Here is a 17,142-nt window from a genome sequence, read left to right as displayed (position 1 = left end):
TACGCCGATTCCTTCGAGCATAGGTACCACTTGATTTTCTACCTCTTTGCCTTCAATATGGTACCAAAAAGAAGTGGAAAACGGGAGCTCCGCAACAGTGATCTCTACTTCTTGGACAAGATGATGCATGGTGTGGGTGCGCAGTTGACCGGTATTCCTCTACCCAGCATTATCATCAGCTATATGCGGACCACAGCTCGCATGAGGGCCGGCGAGACTTGCTTCGGATTCCCTCGACTGCTATCCCTCGTTTTTGAGAAGCTCAAGGTTCCTCTTGGAACCGAGAGAGCGGTGGTAACTAGGTCTGCCGAGGAGGTAAATGCTTCTATACTCAAGGCTTTGGGTATTTCTACGGATTTTGGAGCTGCTTTGATCCAGGACACAGGAGAAGCATCGACTTCCACTCAACCTCCGCCTCACACTGAACCACAAGCAGAAACTCAAGAGACGGAGGCACAACAGACTCTTCCTCCTCCGGTTCCGCGACTACCTCCTCAACCGCGCTCCAAGTGGCAAGAGCTCCTCAATGCCATGTGCTGTATGGAGACGCGAGTCGTCGAGCGCATTGACCAGACGGAGCGGATGATGACTGAGCGCCTCGACCGACATGATCGCCGTCTTCGTGCGATCGAGGATCATTTCCATATCCGACGGTCCCCTACTCCGACACCTCATCAGGAGGAGGGCCATATTGGTACCTCACATGGTCCTCATGGAGCCGAGGAGGCAGTAAACCCTCGTTCCGAGCAGCCATGATGCTCTTTAGCGGATTAGCTCTTTTATTTCTTTATTTTTCTTTTCTTTTGTTAAGACAAACTTTGTGATTTGAGTTTTCTTTTATTTGAATCATCTTGTGCTACTTATGGTGTTTGGTACCCTTGTTGTCTCATTTTGGGCAGAATTTGGATGATCGTGATGATTAAGGGCTTCAAATTGCATCACCACCTATTTGAGGGAAGTTTCAGTTCTTTTACCTTCCTCTACAACGAGGACATTGTAGATTTTAAGTGTGGGGGAGGGATTACTATATCTTATGGGTGATTGTGTCTTGAAATGCATGATTGTAGTTGTTTATGGCTTAAAAATGTTGGAATTATATTTGGAGATATTGTCATGAGGATAATTTTTGTGAAATTGAGGTTGTTGGCAGGGAATTTCATCCATTTTTATGGGGAAACTCTATCAAAATTTTTTCTAAAATATTTTCCAATATTTCATTGCAAATCTTCCAATTAAATGGCCAAAATGTTAAAATTTTAAGTATCTAATTCTTCCATTGGATAAAATGATATGTGTATTTTGGACAAGTTTAGTTCTTATTTGACTTGGAATGAGTTATTATGCAATTAGGATTTTTTACATTTTAAAAAAGTATATTTGGTTAAATAAGAAAAATTATGCTTAGAATTTTGCAAGATTAATGATATTTCTCATTTTTACTTAATTTTATAAGTAAGTGATTGATATAGTCAAAAACAAGGCCAAATTCTTCCTTTAATTATATTTAGAGGGAAAAAGAAATTGATTGTTAAAAAAAAAATTAATAATAATAATAAATAAATAAATAAATAAAAATATATTATTATTAATTTTCTACTCCAATGATTCACATACTGAGTAACCGGGGGTTGGCATTTACAAATGTCGACATTCGCGTAAAAAGGTATTGGAATTAAGAGCATGCTTAGCAATTTAAATAAGTGAAATGTTGAGTAACCGGGAATTTTCACCTAAAAGTGTTGATTTTCGCGTAAAAAGATGTTTTCACTATTTAAATAAGATGAAATGTGAATAAATCCCTCTAAATTGTTAAGTTTTGGGATGAGGAAGGCCATAAAATTGACTATGTGATTTACTTATTTATGGAATTAGGATAGAATGAGAAAATTGATTTGAATTTGTTGAAATTAAGGCATAATTATTTTTATTTAATTGAATATTATGAGTATTTAGTGTAATCTGAGAAATGGCATAATGATTGGTTTCTAGGTTTTTGAGGAATTAAATTTGACAAAAATACGTGTATTGATTTATTTATTAAATCATTGAAGTTTTGTGTAAAATTGCTTGAGGACAAGCAATGATTCAAGTGTGGGGGAATTTGATAAGTGAATATTTAACGTACATTTTGTACAAATTTGGCATGAATTTTTGGTATGTTTTGAGAAAATTAAAGCCATATTTGGACTCTTTTGGTGATAATTGCTTAAATATTGTTTAAATGTTCAAAACTTGATAAATGAGTGGATTAATGCGTTAATTTGGTGAAATTTTTAAGGTTATTGATGTATGAAATTCATGCACAAGCTGAAAGAAATGTAAGGGTTATCCAGAGGACAAAGTACACAAGAAATTGGGAGCAGAAATGTAGAAAATGGGAAGAAGTGAAAAACTGGAAAATTGCTCAACACGGATCGGAGCACGGATCCGTGTGTACAAGAGGGATCCGAGCCCTCGTCTGTATTTCTGGCGGAGTGTATCCGAGGTCAGGACGATCCGACCTCGGATCCATCATGGGAAGTCCTCGGATCCACTGATCCGAGCTCGGATTAATTTTCAGCCCTCGGATCAGAGGCTCGGATCTGTCTCTCTCCTCAGCAAGTGGCACAGCCATTTTTCTTTACCTTTCTCACAACTTTTCCAGCTATTTTGAGGGCCAGAAATCGGTGGCACATGCTTCTGCAACAAAAGAGAAGACCAAATGAGTGTAGAAAAGAAAGAAACATCATATCTTTGACTTCTTTTTACAAAATCTGAGTGGAAGAAATTATGAAGGAAAAAGAATAGACTTTCTACCACCTTTTATGCAGAAACACAGAGGAGAAGCAAAAAAAAAAGAGAGGTAGCTAGTTTTCCTTCTTGTAACAAGTTTTCTCTCTAGCTAAGAGTTCTTAGAGAAGCATTTTGGAGTTTCACTTGTAACCATCTTGTACAAGAACATAGCAGGAATTGGAGAGCTTTACCTTCAATTTGCTAAGCTTTCTTTTACCTTTCTTATACTTGTACTTCATGATGTTTTGCATTAATAAACTTGTGAGTTTGATTGTTAAATCATTCATGAGTAGCTAATTTTCTTTATCTAGGGAGTAGATGAAACTTATGGCTAAATAATATGAATTGAAGGTGATGTACACTTGTTAGATCTTTTATTAACTTGTCTACTTGTGTAGCTGTGATTACTTGTTGTTGATTGATCACCAATAGCTTGTTATTAGTTGTTATTGTTCAATGAGGATTGGTAATAACAATGGAAACACATGAGTAGAGCTTGAGTTGTATGTTCATGAAAATAGAGATACACTTAGGTGGATTATTTAGCATTTCATGAAATAAAACAGAGTAGTAGTAGTATTTCACCATGAAAATAGGGAAATCTATATTGCTCTAGGCCATTTCATCATGAAAATTAGACTTGGTAATTTTGGAAATGAATCTCTGGTTAAACAAGAATAATAGCAAGAAGTAAATCCATTAATTTGTGTTGTTTATTGCCATAAGTGGAATCTACATCCCTAGAATCTTCCTTAAGTGAAATTTCGCTATTTGCATTCAGCATTTGTTAAACTAGATTTGTAGATCAGGTTTGTAGATTACAGCATTATATTTTCTCTGCTCAATTTAATTGTCAATCTAAATAATAGAGAAAACAAGGGCTTAGTAATTGTTTAAATTGCTCCTCGTGGGATCGACCCGATACACATCTTGTACTACAATTGTGACCTGTATACTTGCAGTCCAACGGGTGTAAATTCGGAATTAAACTTGCATTGATAGTAAAAACCACCGTCAAAGGCCCTCATTTCTTTACTAAAAGTGCTCAACAGCACAAAGGATTGATCCATTCCTTATCATGTATAATGTCTAACGCATAATCACCAACTCTAAAACTAACATGATTATTATTTTTAGATATAGCACAAAAAGAGCACATATGAAACAAAACTTTTAAGCTAAGAATATCCACAACTAGAGTATGCAGTTTGATATTAGAAGCATGTAGTTCAGGTGCTCATTCAATAGGTCATTATTGTAATGCTAGACTCTAGCTTTCGTTCCCATTAAGTCAGTTATGCTTCTCATTCCTAGGTGTTCTAAAATATTTGTTATGCTTAAGAGGTCAAACCATAATTTTTCTCAATCTTCATTTTATCTCGTCCTATTTAGTTATAGTACCTCATTTTTTTTTAATTATTAAATTTTTGTGTATTGGAAGGTAAGAGAGGGAATCATCGATCGGACAACATTACCATCACTAAATTATCTCTAAAAAGTTCTTATTATGTTTCTCCTTCTTTTGTTTTTTTTCCCTCCTCCGTAAGCATTCCTAAAAGTTTAGAAGTGAAATAAGGATTCAAATATTGCAACGCTGAGAATAATTACGATTTTCTCAATTTTTTTTTTTACAGGTTGAAGGCGCTTGGAACATTGATGGCAAAGGTCCAAGCAACTGGGATGTTTTCACTCACAAATTCCCAGGTTTACAGTCATTTTGATGCACAGATCTTCATTACTTCAGAATATATACATTGCATAACAGAATTGAAAGATCCATACATATACATCATGGTCAACAATCATTTTGATCCACCCCATATTTTCTCTGATCTTAACGACACTGTTTGATAGTGGTTCAACTTGTTTTCTCGGTGGTCAAATAGGAGTTAGATTACTTAATCACATCTAAGTGATTAAAATTTGATTTAAGCATTATGGGTTAGTGGTTTACGTTTAACCTTTTACACAAGGTCACATATATAGTTTGCTCAGATGTGAACCACTTCTAATACTTCAAATGACCAAATTTGGTCAAGGATATAGATTAAACACTGTGAAAATGCCAAGGGCTTAAAGGCATTTAATTTTGGGCAAGTTATTTACATGAAAAACGTATACTTTGAGAATTTAATATTGCTATTAATATATTGGTCCATCTATCCTATTAATTATTAATCAGTTCTATGCTATTAAGTTTCGCACTACCACTCTTCCTTCTCCAATTTTTTCAGCATATCCCAATAAATTGTTGCCCAAAAAAAATTATCAAAACTAATAGCCTAGTCTGACCAACTCCATTCTGAAACTACAGGTAAAATTTCAAATGGTAGTAACGGAGATGTGGCAGCAGACTCCTACCATCGATATAAGGTAATGCAAACCAAATCTTTTTGCTCAAATAAGTTAATAGTAAAGCGAAAATATCATACATGGAAAAATAGGGCACAAAAATCAACAAGCCCCGCAAAAAATATACCTTATTTAAAAAAAAAGAAGAAAATTCAGTTATTTTTGTTTATTTACGTTGACTACAATCATTGCCACAAAAAAAAAAATTGAACTACGTCTACAATGCTATCTTTCTCATGTGACAGGAGGATATCAAACTCTTGAAGGAAATGAATGCAGATTCTTATCGCTTTTCAATTTCTTGGCCTAGAGTAATACCTTGTAAGGCCTCACTATGTAAACCTTTATCTAGCGACGGTTTATTATCTACCCATTTTACCCAAATTGGAATATATTATATTGTTACTAAGCTATACAATGATTTGCAGATGGCAAGATTAGCAAAGGCATAAATGAGAAAGGAATTGGTGTGAGGACTCGTAAAAACTATTATTTTTAAGCCTAATTTGTGGCTTAATAAATTATTTAATTGGATATTTGCCTCGAGGAATATTTTCTAGTCTTATTAGACCTAAATACATGGTAATATAACTTCGTTATATTTTTAAAGTAACTCATTTCACGAATTAATTTCCTGGAGCGCGTTTAGTAAAAACAGTGAATAGTGCTTGGAGATTTTATCCGCTTAAGAGTACAATAAGTTTGGAATATTGGAGACATGTACAATGGACCTAAATTCGGTATTTTAATGTTTAAATACTCAAGTGATAGTTATTAGTACTATCGTTATAAGAATTTCCCGGAGGTTTCGCGTTATAGCGTAAAAAAATTGACGGTACGCGTTTTCACACGCGCGACTTTATTTGAGAGACTTTAGACCTTTATTTCGGGACAATTAAGAGTGAATATTATCTACATGAATATAAATACATTGGAGGTTTAGTGCACTAGTGAACCAAACGCGCGAGAAAATCGAGCCCTAATCGCGCCAAACGCACCCTAATGTGAGTTGACTAATGGGTGACTTGAGGCCACAAGTTAATGTCTTCTCTTGGAAGCTAAAATCTGATCACTCTCTCTCTCTCTCTTGAGCTTCAAACAGCCAGCCAGCTCTCTCTCTCTCTCAACCTCCAAGTTTCAAAATTTCTTCTCACAAAAACCTCACCAAATCATCTCCAAATTCAACCAAACTTGCACCACACTTAGCTTAACACTAGGAGATCATTTTGAGCTGCAAAAGGGTGCTGGAAATCACGGTTTCTTGGAGCATTTTGAGGGCCAAAAATTCTGATCTAGTACACTGAGAAGGTATAACATGATCCATCACCTTAAACTTGATTTATAGTAGTAGATATGCATCTCTAAGTACTTGCATGTAAGTAGATGACTTGATATTGTTGGAAAAATGTGAAAGTGGGCTTTATGAACTCCCACTCTTGGGTTGTTGCTGATTTGATGATTGATAGTGGATATATTGTTGGTTTAGTGGTTAAAATGATGGATTAATGGTGTGTAATTGATAGAAACTTCATTGGGTGCAAGAAGCAAAAGTTTCCGATTTTACCCCTGTCTTGTCCGACCATTTTTGTGCAAAATTTTGAGGTTCTAATGACTTGATTATATTGTTTACATGTTAGTGTGAGTGTGTACAAAATTTCATTGAAAATTAACATGATTTGGTTGGTTAAATGAGTTGATTTCCAAAGTTAGCAAAACTGGAAAATGAATCCCGTATTGCCCAGGCAGTCATTTTGTATCGGCTATAACTCTTTGCTCCGATGTCGAAATTGAGTGCCGTCGGTGGCATTGGAAACTAGACATTCCCAGATTTCCATTGGTACCAATTTCACGTTCTGGTTCCACTTGAGGGAGCCACACCATTCGATTGAAAATCACTGTCCTGTTTCGTTTCTCTCCAGGAGACAGGACAGGACTTGTATCTTGATGCTCAAAAACGAGCTGTTTGTGAATGTAATTTGAAAATGGTTTCTTCTGAGAAAATTCATCTTTATGAGAGAGCTTTCCAACGCCATCAACCACGCCCAATTCCAAGTTGAATTGAGTGAGTTGTGGCCAAAGTTTGAAACGGCTACAGTGATAGAATTTTTCCACTTGGACAGATTTGTAACTAACAATGACTTGGGACTTGTTATTTCGAAATTCTTGATGTAAATCACCTATCAAATGTATTTTGAATTCTTGCTAGACCTGATTATCATAAACGAGACATGTTTTAGGTATCTTCCCTTGGTCAAAAGTTTAGAAAAGGAAATTTTCATACACGAGGCAGCTTTGCCTTAAAAATTTGGAAACTTGAGTGATTTTGTTAAGTGACTTTCCGTGCATATTTTTCTATGAAATTTGACAGAGGAATAGCCCTTATATGGTAGTATAATCATACCAAATTTGGTGCCATTCCGAGTCTGTTTAGATGTTCAAACAAAGTCCCAAAGTTCATGTTTAAATCTGGAAATTCTTGATCGAGGAGGAATTTTTAGCCAACTTTGAGCTGCTATATCTTGGCGCTCAAAACTTCAATTCTTGTACCGTTTGTTTCGTTTTAAACTTTGATTGTAGCTCTAATTGAGTTCTAAATTTTGGAGGTTAGTTCGTATTGTGTGAATTTTGCCGGATTTTCAAAGATGGTCAAAAACCAACCCCGAAACTGTCTAAATGGTCCCAAGCAGCAACTTCGAGTCAATTTTTGAATACCTTCTGTTTGGAATCATGGAAAAGTATCTTCTAGGAACTTTTAGCGCTTTTGAAGAAGTTTCCAACGGTATCAAGCTTTCCAATTTTGGACCTCCATAGTGCAAGATACGATTTTTCTAGAATTGACACCCAAAGCTGAAATTTGACAATTTCTTAGAAAATGAGATTTTGGAAACTTGCCTTTTTCTCGATACCGATTGAACATTTTGAACTCGATTTCATGAAAAATGTTAGTCTCTCTCTTTAGACTTTAAAACTTTACTCTTGAGTCTCGATTATTAATAATTAAGGCCCAATTCATGAATTCCCTTTAGATTGTACAACCTTCTTGATAAGTAGGAGTTCTAAGTGATAGTGTATAATAGTTAATGGTTATTTGCTCAGGTGCTCAAGGGGACCTTCAAGAAGAACTCGAAGTGGACGCCTAGACACTTGTTTGAGTATTTACTCTCTTGTTGCAATAGGTGAGTGTTCCATATAGGAATACGTAATTGGAATAAGTCTATGACATGCTTAACCCATGGTCATTAAGTGTTAAGTGCTATATGATAAGAATTTACCACACTCATGCATATTCGAATGAGGTATACTTGAATTGCTCGACATGAAATACCTGAAGTATGTATATTTGAACTATTCGATATGAAATGCTTAAAGAGCATATTTATGTGATTACTTGAAATGCTAGATATGAAATGCTTGGAGAGCATATATATACATGATGTGTTTACATGATTAATTATGCTATGGCAGCATAAGTCGGTTGGAGTGAATCTCCCCGACTCTTACGTGGTAAAAGTGGAAAACGGCCAATGGCGGCCTATTAAAATGACATATGTCTACCAATTAACCGTAATTACCACCGTTAACCGTTTACCGTTTACTGTTAACCGTGTTTACTTACCGTTTTCTAATCTATGTGGTTACTTGCTTACTTGATTATCATGAATCACATGTTATATGAAGTTGTCCATCATTGTTAGGCGAGTGTGTACTTTACCTCACTCGACCTATTCAAATGATGAATTTTATTTTTGTCGAATTACTTGGTTACCTGTGCATGTTGTAAGCTATAAGCTGAACTTGGGCCCTGCCTCGGTTACTGACCTACTCGAGCCAGGACTGGGCTCGGTCGGGTAGGTTGGAGCCCTGGACAACCGTTTCGGTATACTCGAGTATTACCACTGGAGGGATAAGGTGATGGCCAGTCAAACCGAGGGGATCCGGAAGTCATAAGGTGCAGATGACCGACAGAGTTCCACTGGAACACCGTATCCTACAGTATATGTTTACCGTGTATCATGATAATTGTTTCGTGCTAAAATGCCAATATGAAATCCTGAGCTATGCCTGTAATAAGCTCCAATCACTCGTGAACTATACATGCCAATGTCTTGAACCATGATAACTGTCTCATGATAAATGTCTCAAATTACCCGTACCATGATTATCACCCCATGATAACATGCCATTGTGTAACCTTGAACCATGCATATGATATGCCCATCCTACTTGATTTATTTGAACTGTTAGAGTGTCTTGGAACCTCACTGGGCTGTGTAGCTCATCCCACGTTGTGGTTTTCTTTTACAGGGTTCGAGACCAAGAGTGCTCGTGAGTAGTACTAGAATGTTTTCTTTTGAAGACTTTAAGTTATATTATAACGGATGGCTATTGTACCCTTTTCCATTGGGTTGTATTTAAGCTTGAAGGCTACATAATTGTAAGTGTGAGATATTTGAAGTACTTTAATTGTGTATTGAAGTTACTTAAGGTATTTCGGGCTTTTGAATGATGGATTGTAGTGAGTCCTGGCGAGAGCTGGGCAGGCGTCCCGCGGATACCCTTTGGTTCGCCTTAGGGAGAAGTGGGGGCGTCACAATTGGGTACTACAATAAGCTCATAGACGAAATTCTAGCTTATGGTATATAAAAATCCAATGCTTTTTAAGACCATATGATCTTGATCATTTGGTTGTGTTCATCATCTAATTCAACATCTTTGAAATATGAAATGCACAGGTTTAAAGCCAATTGTGACAATTTTTCACTGGGACTTGCCCCAAGCCTTAGATGAAGAGTATGGAAGCTTCGTGAGTCCTAAAATTATGTAAGTCAAGATCCCTCTTCCTATAATATTACTATCACAACCTAATTGATATTAATGAACTCTAAACATGGGTGATAATTTAGTCTAGAAGTGATAACAAGCAACATATACAACACAAACTAGTTTATTTTTGAAAAAAAAAAGGAAAACGAAAAAGGAGCAAAAATAGACATACATAACACAATTTAGTTTATTTTGTTTATTCCACATATATCCAGTATAGCAAAACATGATTCTGCGCACACTAAATATTATAGCAAATATAACAACTGGTTGGAACCAAATAGAAGACAACCTTCACTTGCCCTATTCTATCAAATTCAGCCCAAGAAATCATTTATGCAATCAAATGATAGTGTTCTATGTACTGTAAGAGTCAATATGCTTTTGGCTCTTGGATTTGATGACGTTTTATACTTTCCAGAAAGGATTTTCATGACTACGCAAATCTACTGTTTGCGAGGTTTGGTGATCGAGTGAAAGATTGGATCACATTCAATGAACCTTGGACCTTTAGTTCAAATGGTTATGATAGTGGAACCTTTGCCCCTGGTCGATGTTCTGCTTGGATGAATAATAACTGCACCGGTGGAAATTCAGGGACAGAACCCTACTTGGTGGCACACCACCAACTTTTGGCTCATGCTGATGTAGTTAAATTATACAGGAGAGTGTATCAGGTTATTGTTGCACTTCTAATTCAAACTAACATAGAATTTGATCCTAATCAATATTGAGTTCCATAATTACTATTACTAATTGAATTGTGCATATGTTTTAGGCTCGCCAAAAAGGACAAATTGGGATTACACTAGTCACTGCATGGATGGTGCCATTTTTAAATTCACCTCTTGATCAACGAGCAGCCATTCGTGCCCTTGATTTCATGTTTGGATGGTAAGTGTACCAATAAACGTTTGATGAAGAAGATAGCTAACAAAGTATGTATATAAATGGCCTTTCAAAAAAGAAAAAAAAAAAAAAAAAAGCCCTTTCGAAAAAAATAAGAAGTTTTTTGGGCCCTCATTGAGGCTTTAGGAAATCGAAGGCTCTCTCGGCTTAAATACAATTAAGTTGTACTAGTTCAACATGATTTTGTCCAAGCATCTAACTTCCAATTTTAAAACTTCACTTGGCAATTTATTATTATTATTATTATTACTTTAACGTCTTTCCAATGGATACCTAATCTTCCAATGTAAAATTCTCTTTGACCATAGTGTTTTTCCCAATTGGTGCGCAGCCAGCACCCAATGGAGCACCTAATTTAAATAAAAATATTATATGAATGTGAACACTCAAAAATATATTGTTTTTGTTCGTAATAACACCTCAAAACTCTCTTATTGAAGACCAATTTATCACTTGCTTGCTAAACTAGTTACTGCATGTCAAAGAGTTTTTGAAGACTGGAATAACCTTTATTTTCACCATCTTTACAAATTAGATAGCCACATACTATAATTATGTAGGATGTTAACTTCTTGTATTAGTCCCCATTTTAACACTTACCTATAGAAATGCCCCACGTACACAGATTAATATTCTCGTGTAATATTAGGAATGCTTTCTGTTAGAAAGATCAAGATTTCTTAAAATTTTTATATTCAACATGAGGAAACATCTTGTGCTCCTTGTGACAACCCCACTTTCCCCTAAGGCGAACCAAAGGGGTTAGCGGACTGCCTGCCCAGCTCTCGCCAGGACTAACGGTGCAGTTAGAGCGATCTATTGCGTTCCGGAACATACAACGCGCGTAAACAAGTCAAAATGTCAAAATAATAAAAAAAAAATGAAATCGGAGTCAGCCATGAATAGTAACTGACCCGTCAGACCCCAACCAAATATCAAGCAAACATTCACATCTTGAAATTTAGCATTTACAATCCAAAGTGGCATACAAAAGTATTCAAAAGTGGATACATGGATGGTTTGCCAAATCAAAAGAGAAATGGACCCAAAAGTACATTTAGGGTTTCAATCAATGAGCTATACAAAAGATATGTCCAACTAGCTCAATTCGGCAACCAACTATCAATTGCAGTCCAAAAGTATTTATTTTCCTGTAAGGAAAACAAAAGGAATAGGGTGAGCTTACGCCCAGTGAGATAATACCACTCAAACAGCAAAGTTCACATGAGCATAAAACTTTTCATTTCAATTCATCAAAAGTAAACACAGGCACACAATAATGGTGATAAAAAGATACGGACGGCTCTCAAGAGCCCTTTTCCTCGTTTGCATTCTTGATCAGATCATCTTCTCATTGACTCTCCGTCAATGTTTGAAAGTAACCAACCGTAGACTTCACTTTACTTCCATTCCTTCCACCCAACATACCCCTACCGGGCCCGAACTCCAAACACTTGCACTTTGATATTACTCGAGTATACCGGAATCGAGAGTCTCTCATACTACAAGATTCCTTATAACTTTACCCAAGGCTCATTAATTGTCACGACCAAGCCCTTGCCGGCTCGATTCAATCAATTACCAATGGGGTTGAGCTCATTGAGAACATTTGTAGTCGTTGGAGACTCGTCCAAACGACACCAAATCATGTATTTCATTTCATATAACATTTCATATACAATTCCAATAACTTTTCAATAACATGCGAAACAATAAGTGAGAGTGATAAAGTACACTCTCACTTCAATCAATTAACATTCAACATCTCAAGTTCAAATATCAAAGCCATATAATAGCACACAAGTGAGTAGTACACTCACCAAGCTAGCAAATGTGGTTTCATGCACTTCCGTCAAAAGAACGTTGTGCACCACGGTCACGTCCTAAAACATGCAAACAAATACAATTAGACTCGATAACGAGTCATAAACCAAGGCCAAACATGACCCCAATAGGGTTCCATAAGCATATACGAACATTAAAGGAAACCAGAAATTTCGGAAATGTAACTAGCTTTGGCCCTGAAAAAAACAGTTTTTGTCCTCATTTTGCGGTAATGGCACCAATTTCACTACGATTATCGGATGAGGGTGCAAGACCCACCATTTCGAAGCTAAAAGACAGGGCTACAACATCACAGAAGGTCACTCAACCCATTTTTGAGTGAAAACAGGTCAAAATGCAAGATACTACATCAAAAACGTAAAACATATTCACCAAAACGCATTCTAGCGGAAACATCATAACTCAGGCTCTCCAAGTCCAAATCCAGAAATTCCAAAACCAACTGAAATCTAAGAAACAGGGCTAAATTTCATCAGAAGGCCTCAACAACCAATTCGGAAACAATTCCAGCCAAAACAACCAATTACAGGCGCAATTCTTACATTCGGGTAAAACCAGAACAGCAATAGTAATTTCGACTTTTCTCACTCTACGCTACTCCGATTGACCTGAAATTTTGTAGACACCTCTAAAATGTCATTCCCTACAACTTTCATGTTTTAAGCCAAGGCCAATTCGGCCTTTAACTAGGACCTAAAAATTCGGGCAGAATGTAGCTTCATGAACCCTAGGTTTTTCAATTTTCTTCCAAAACAGAAATTACTTGCAATCTTCCACTTTTTCCACCTTCTAGATGCCTTATATGTCATTTCCAATCATCATAGATTGCCACACAATCATGCTTATATTAAAATAGAAAAATCCCCAAAAATAATAAAACTTCATCACTTCAACCACAAATCAAGAAATAACCCATAACTTTGCATCTCATACAACCACTAAGCCTGATTTAAGCATCAATTAAGGGAGGAGGGTGGTTCTTCACAACTTACCTTAGAAACAAGAGAGAGAGAGCTATTGGTCACCTTAACTTTCCAAATAACTTCACCAATCACCTCAAAATCACTAAGTGGAGGAGTTTTATGGAGCAATTACAAATTTAACCGGTTGAAGTTGGAGATTGAGCAAGGTTGGAGACCAAAATTGTGGAGAGTTTTCTTTCCTTTGTGCTTGAAAGAAGTCGGCCAAGAAGAGAAACAAATGGTGAATTTTTTGGTCAATTTTGATATTAATTTGGTAAAGGCATGAATAGTGGTCAAATGACAAGACTAACTCTTATGGTGACACTTGTCACCTTTTAAATAAATGTTCACCAACCTTGTCTCTCTTATATCAATCCACTTAGCACCCTCTACTTATCTCTTAACACCCGGTAAATTAATTCCAGTATTCAAAACTTAACCTAGTTGGCCGAATTTTTCCGAACTTTTCGCACTAGTGGGTCCCACGTCCGGTATACGCTATTAATTTCTCAAAATCCATTTGATACGAGAAAAATCATCTAAAAACTATATCTGCCCCTTAGAATTATCTAAAATTTTTCCTACTCACGAAAATGCAGAAAACATGCCACAGAAAATAATAAAACCTAAAAAATGGGAAAAAAAATACGGGTTCTCACACTCCTCTTGTAAAATTACGTTCTATGAATAAATTTTGGAGTGGTGTCCGTCCCCGTAAACAGGGTTAGCCAAAAACAACAAAAGAGTGCATGCGTACCTAGCTATCACCTATTCAATAAAACACTACATTCAATGATTACCTTGGCTAGATATTGACACCTATTTTCTATTGGCATGTGTTACAGGTTTATGAACCCTTTGGTATATGGTGATTATCCCGCTTCAATGAGAATTCTTGCCCGCGACCGACTTCCCAAATTTACATCAAAGCAATCTAAAGAACTGATAGGGTCATATGATTTTCTTGGATTAAATTACTACACAGCTAGTTATGCTGCCCATGTTACAACTCCTCCAAATAAGGTGAATTTAAGCTATAGCACAGACCCGCAAGTTAACGTTACAGGTGAGTTTAGTTCAGTTTGCAGGATATATAGCTTCAAATTTTGCAAACATTTTACCAGAAATTTATTCATTATTTATTTTTATTATTAAATTTTGAATAACTTAATGTTGCGCACTATAATGTCAGCGAGCCGCAATGGGAAGCTCATTGGCGCACAGGTAATTCAAATCTTTTAATAGCGTACAATTATATTATATCTACCAAGTTCCAACTGTTGAATTTTAATAAATCAATTGATATTTTGAAAATATTTTGTATAACTCCATGCAAATTTCGAAATTGACTATGCAGGCTGCTTCAACTTGGCTTCTTCTTCTTCTTCTTCTATGTAATTTTCATCAAATCACAAGAATAATTGATACCACATGCATTCCTACATGTTACTCTACCAATGTACATTAATCTCAATTTATATCTTATTGTTTCAGGGGTTGATGAAGTAAATAATCCCACATTACCACTTAAGCAAGCTCTTCAAGACAGCTTTAGAATCCGATACTACTATCAGCACCTTCAGTATGTCCGAAAAGCAATCAAGTGAGTATCTCCTAATACGTCAGTGAAAATCATTAAACAAATTACTTGGTCAAGTTAATTAAACTTTATATTTTGAACCCATTAATGGGGCTTTATTTCACTAAACTTTGTTCATTTTTGTGTTTTATATAAATGTAGAAATGGCGTTAGAGTGATGGCATACTATGGATGGGCAATTATTGACAATTTTGAGTGGAGTGCTGGATATAGTGTCCGTTTTGGAATCAATTATGTAGACTATAGTACCTTAAAAAGATTCCGTAAGCTCTCTTCTTACTGGTTTGAGAGATTCCTCCGCAAGTAAAAGTTCACATATTATTCAGCAGCGGCCATGCTTAGCTCTATTCCACTCCGAAGATGCAACAAAGTGAAAGATAACATTTGTCGAACTTTATTCAGTTTCTATGCCTTTTTTTTTAAAATTCAGTTTCTATGCTTTGATTCAATAATTGAAGAATGAAGTGGAATGAATTGTAAGACCTCTAGTTGTTAATCAATATTATTACTTTTTTTTTTAAGAATGCAAATCATGCTAATCCAACTGAATTTTCTCATAATATCACTCAGCTCCCTAATAATTTGAGTTTCAATCATTATGGTCCTTTAAGTTTAAGCAATTACAACTAGAAATTTTTAGATGAAATAATATGTGAATTGAATTAAATATACGATAAATATGATCCCAAATTTCTAATAAAACACTTTGTATTGGCACAACATTATTGGAGCTTTTGTCCCTGGTCGATGTTCTGGCTGGACGCAAAATAATTGTACAGGTGGAGATTCAAGCACCGAACTATATTTGGCAGAACATCACCAGCATTTAGCTCCTGCTGAAGTAGTAGGGTTATACAAGAAACACCATCAGGTTTTCTACTCTTTCAAATCCACTCATGTTTGGTTGGTGAGTTAGAATCTTCTCCACAAGGTGCTATTACTTTTGGCATTTGTGACAATTATCTTGACCATGGTTAACTGTAAAACCTATAAGCATTGGCCAATATTGATTACAAACAAACCAGAAGAAACACAAAAAATTTCCACTTTAGTTTAGAGAATTAAGTACAAAATCGAAAGTATTATAAAGATATAAGTAGAAATCACCAACAGTTTTCAAGTGATGGACTCCTTATTTAAATTAGGTTGTGATAGAAGAAAATCTTGAACATCCTTTGAAGCTATTATTGAATTTCTGAAATATTTGGAAGTCCATTTTGAAAATCCCTTTTTTGCACTCAGGTGCAAATAGAATGGACTAGACTCCTTTCCATTGAATAGGAGAAATTCTTCATGCATACTCCAATAAAGTTCAAACTTCAAAGTAATCCCGTGTTATTCACTCCTTTTGTGCTAATCCACATTATGAACAATTGTGACACTGGAAATGGATAGTAATTAACAATGATCCACGATTTCTACAAGTATATAGAATCGATCGTAATAATAAAATTATGTGAAGTATTCTAGGGGTTGAATCCATAGGGACAAGTTAATTTCCTATACTTTAATTATTATTAGAAGAAAACAATAAAATTCAAATCGCAATGGAATTTTTTTTAGCTAAATATGGAGGAAAATAAATAATCAAGTCAGAGGAGATAAGTGTGAGAAAACAATTGGCAAGAGACTAGAGTTTTAGATTTTCATCTAGAGGTTGAATTAATTATTTAGTTATTTTTTTAACAGGCCAAGAACATATCACACAAAAATATTTTAGATTATCTCTTGGTAATCTAAATTGTACTCATTAAACCTTACGCCTCTCTGGAGATCAAAAGTATTTGATTTGACCCGTTTAAATTTTTGGTGATTTTGATTACACCATATGATGAGTGATTAATTTATATAATAATTGAATAACATTTTATATTATTT

At 35.6% G+C, this 17,142-nt stretch overlaps 1 protein-coding gene across 1 annotated transcript in view; it reads left to right on the top strand.

Annotated features, from left to right (window-relative positions):
* The window catches only part of LOC113767757 (beta-glucosidase 12-like), a 47,197-nt gene extending 31,626 nt beyond the window's left edge, over positions 1-15,571 (top strand). The window contains exons 2-15 of the mRNA XM_027311941.1: positions 4,407-4,476; positions 5,087-5,145; positions 5,370-5,445; positions 5,553-5,591; positions 5,799-5,803; positions 9,727-9,760; positions 9,858-9,945; positions 10,370-10,625; positions 10,727-10,842; positions 14,510-14,730; positions 14,857-14,888; positions 15,022-15,058; positions 15,159-15,267; positions 15,406-15,571. Of these exons, the coding sequence (XP_027167742.1) occupies positions 4,407-4,476; positions 5,087-5,145; positions 5,370-5,445; positions 5,553-5,591; positions 5,799-5,803; positions 9,727-9,760; positions 9,858-9,945; positions 10,370-10,625; positions 10,727-10,842; positions 14,510-14,730; positions 14,857-14,888; positions 15,022-15,058; positions 15,159-15,267; positions 15,406-15,571 (1,308 nt within the window). The remainder of the gene's footprint in view (positions 1-4,406; positions 4,477-5,086; positions 5,146-5,369; positions 5,446-5,552; positions 5,592-5,798; positions 5,804-9,726; positions 9,761-9,857; positions 9,946-10,369; positions 10,626-10,726; positions 10,843-14,509; positions 14,731-14,856; positions 14,889-15,021; positions 15,059-15,158; positions 15,268-15,405) is intronic.
* Positions 15,572-17,142: the final 1,571 nt, after the last annotated feature.

The sequence above is a fragment of the Coffea eugenioides genome, chromosome 1, assembly GCF_003713205.1.
Source record: "Coffea eugenioides isolate CCC68of chromosome 1, Ceug_1.0, whole genome shotgun sequence".
Classification (NCBI taxonomy): domain Eukaryota; kingdom Viridiplantae; phylum Streptophyta; class Magnoliopsida; order Gentianales; family Rubiaceae; genus Coffea; species Coffea eugenioides.
This window is presented reverse-complemented; position numbering and strand designations above follow the sequence as displayed.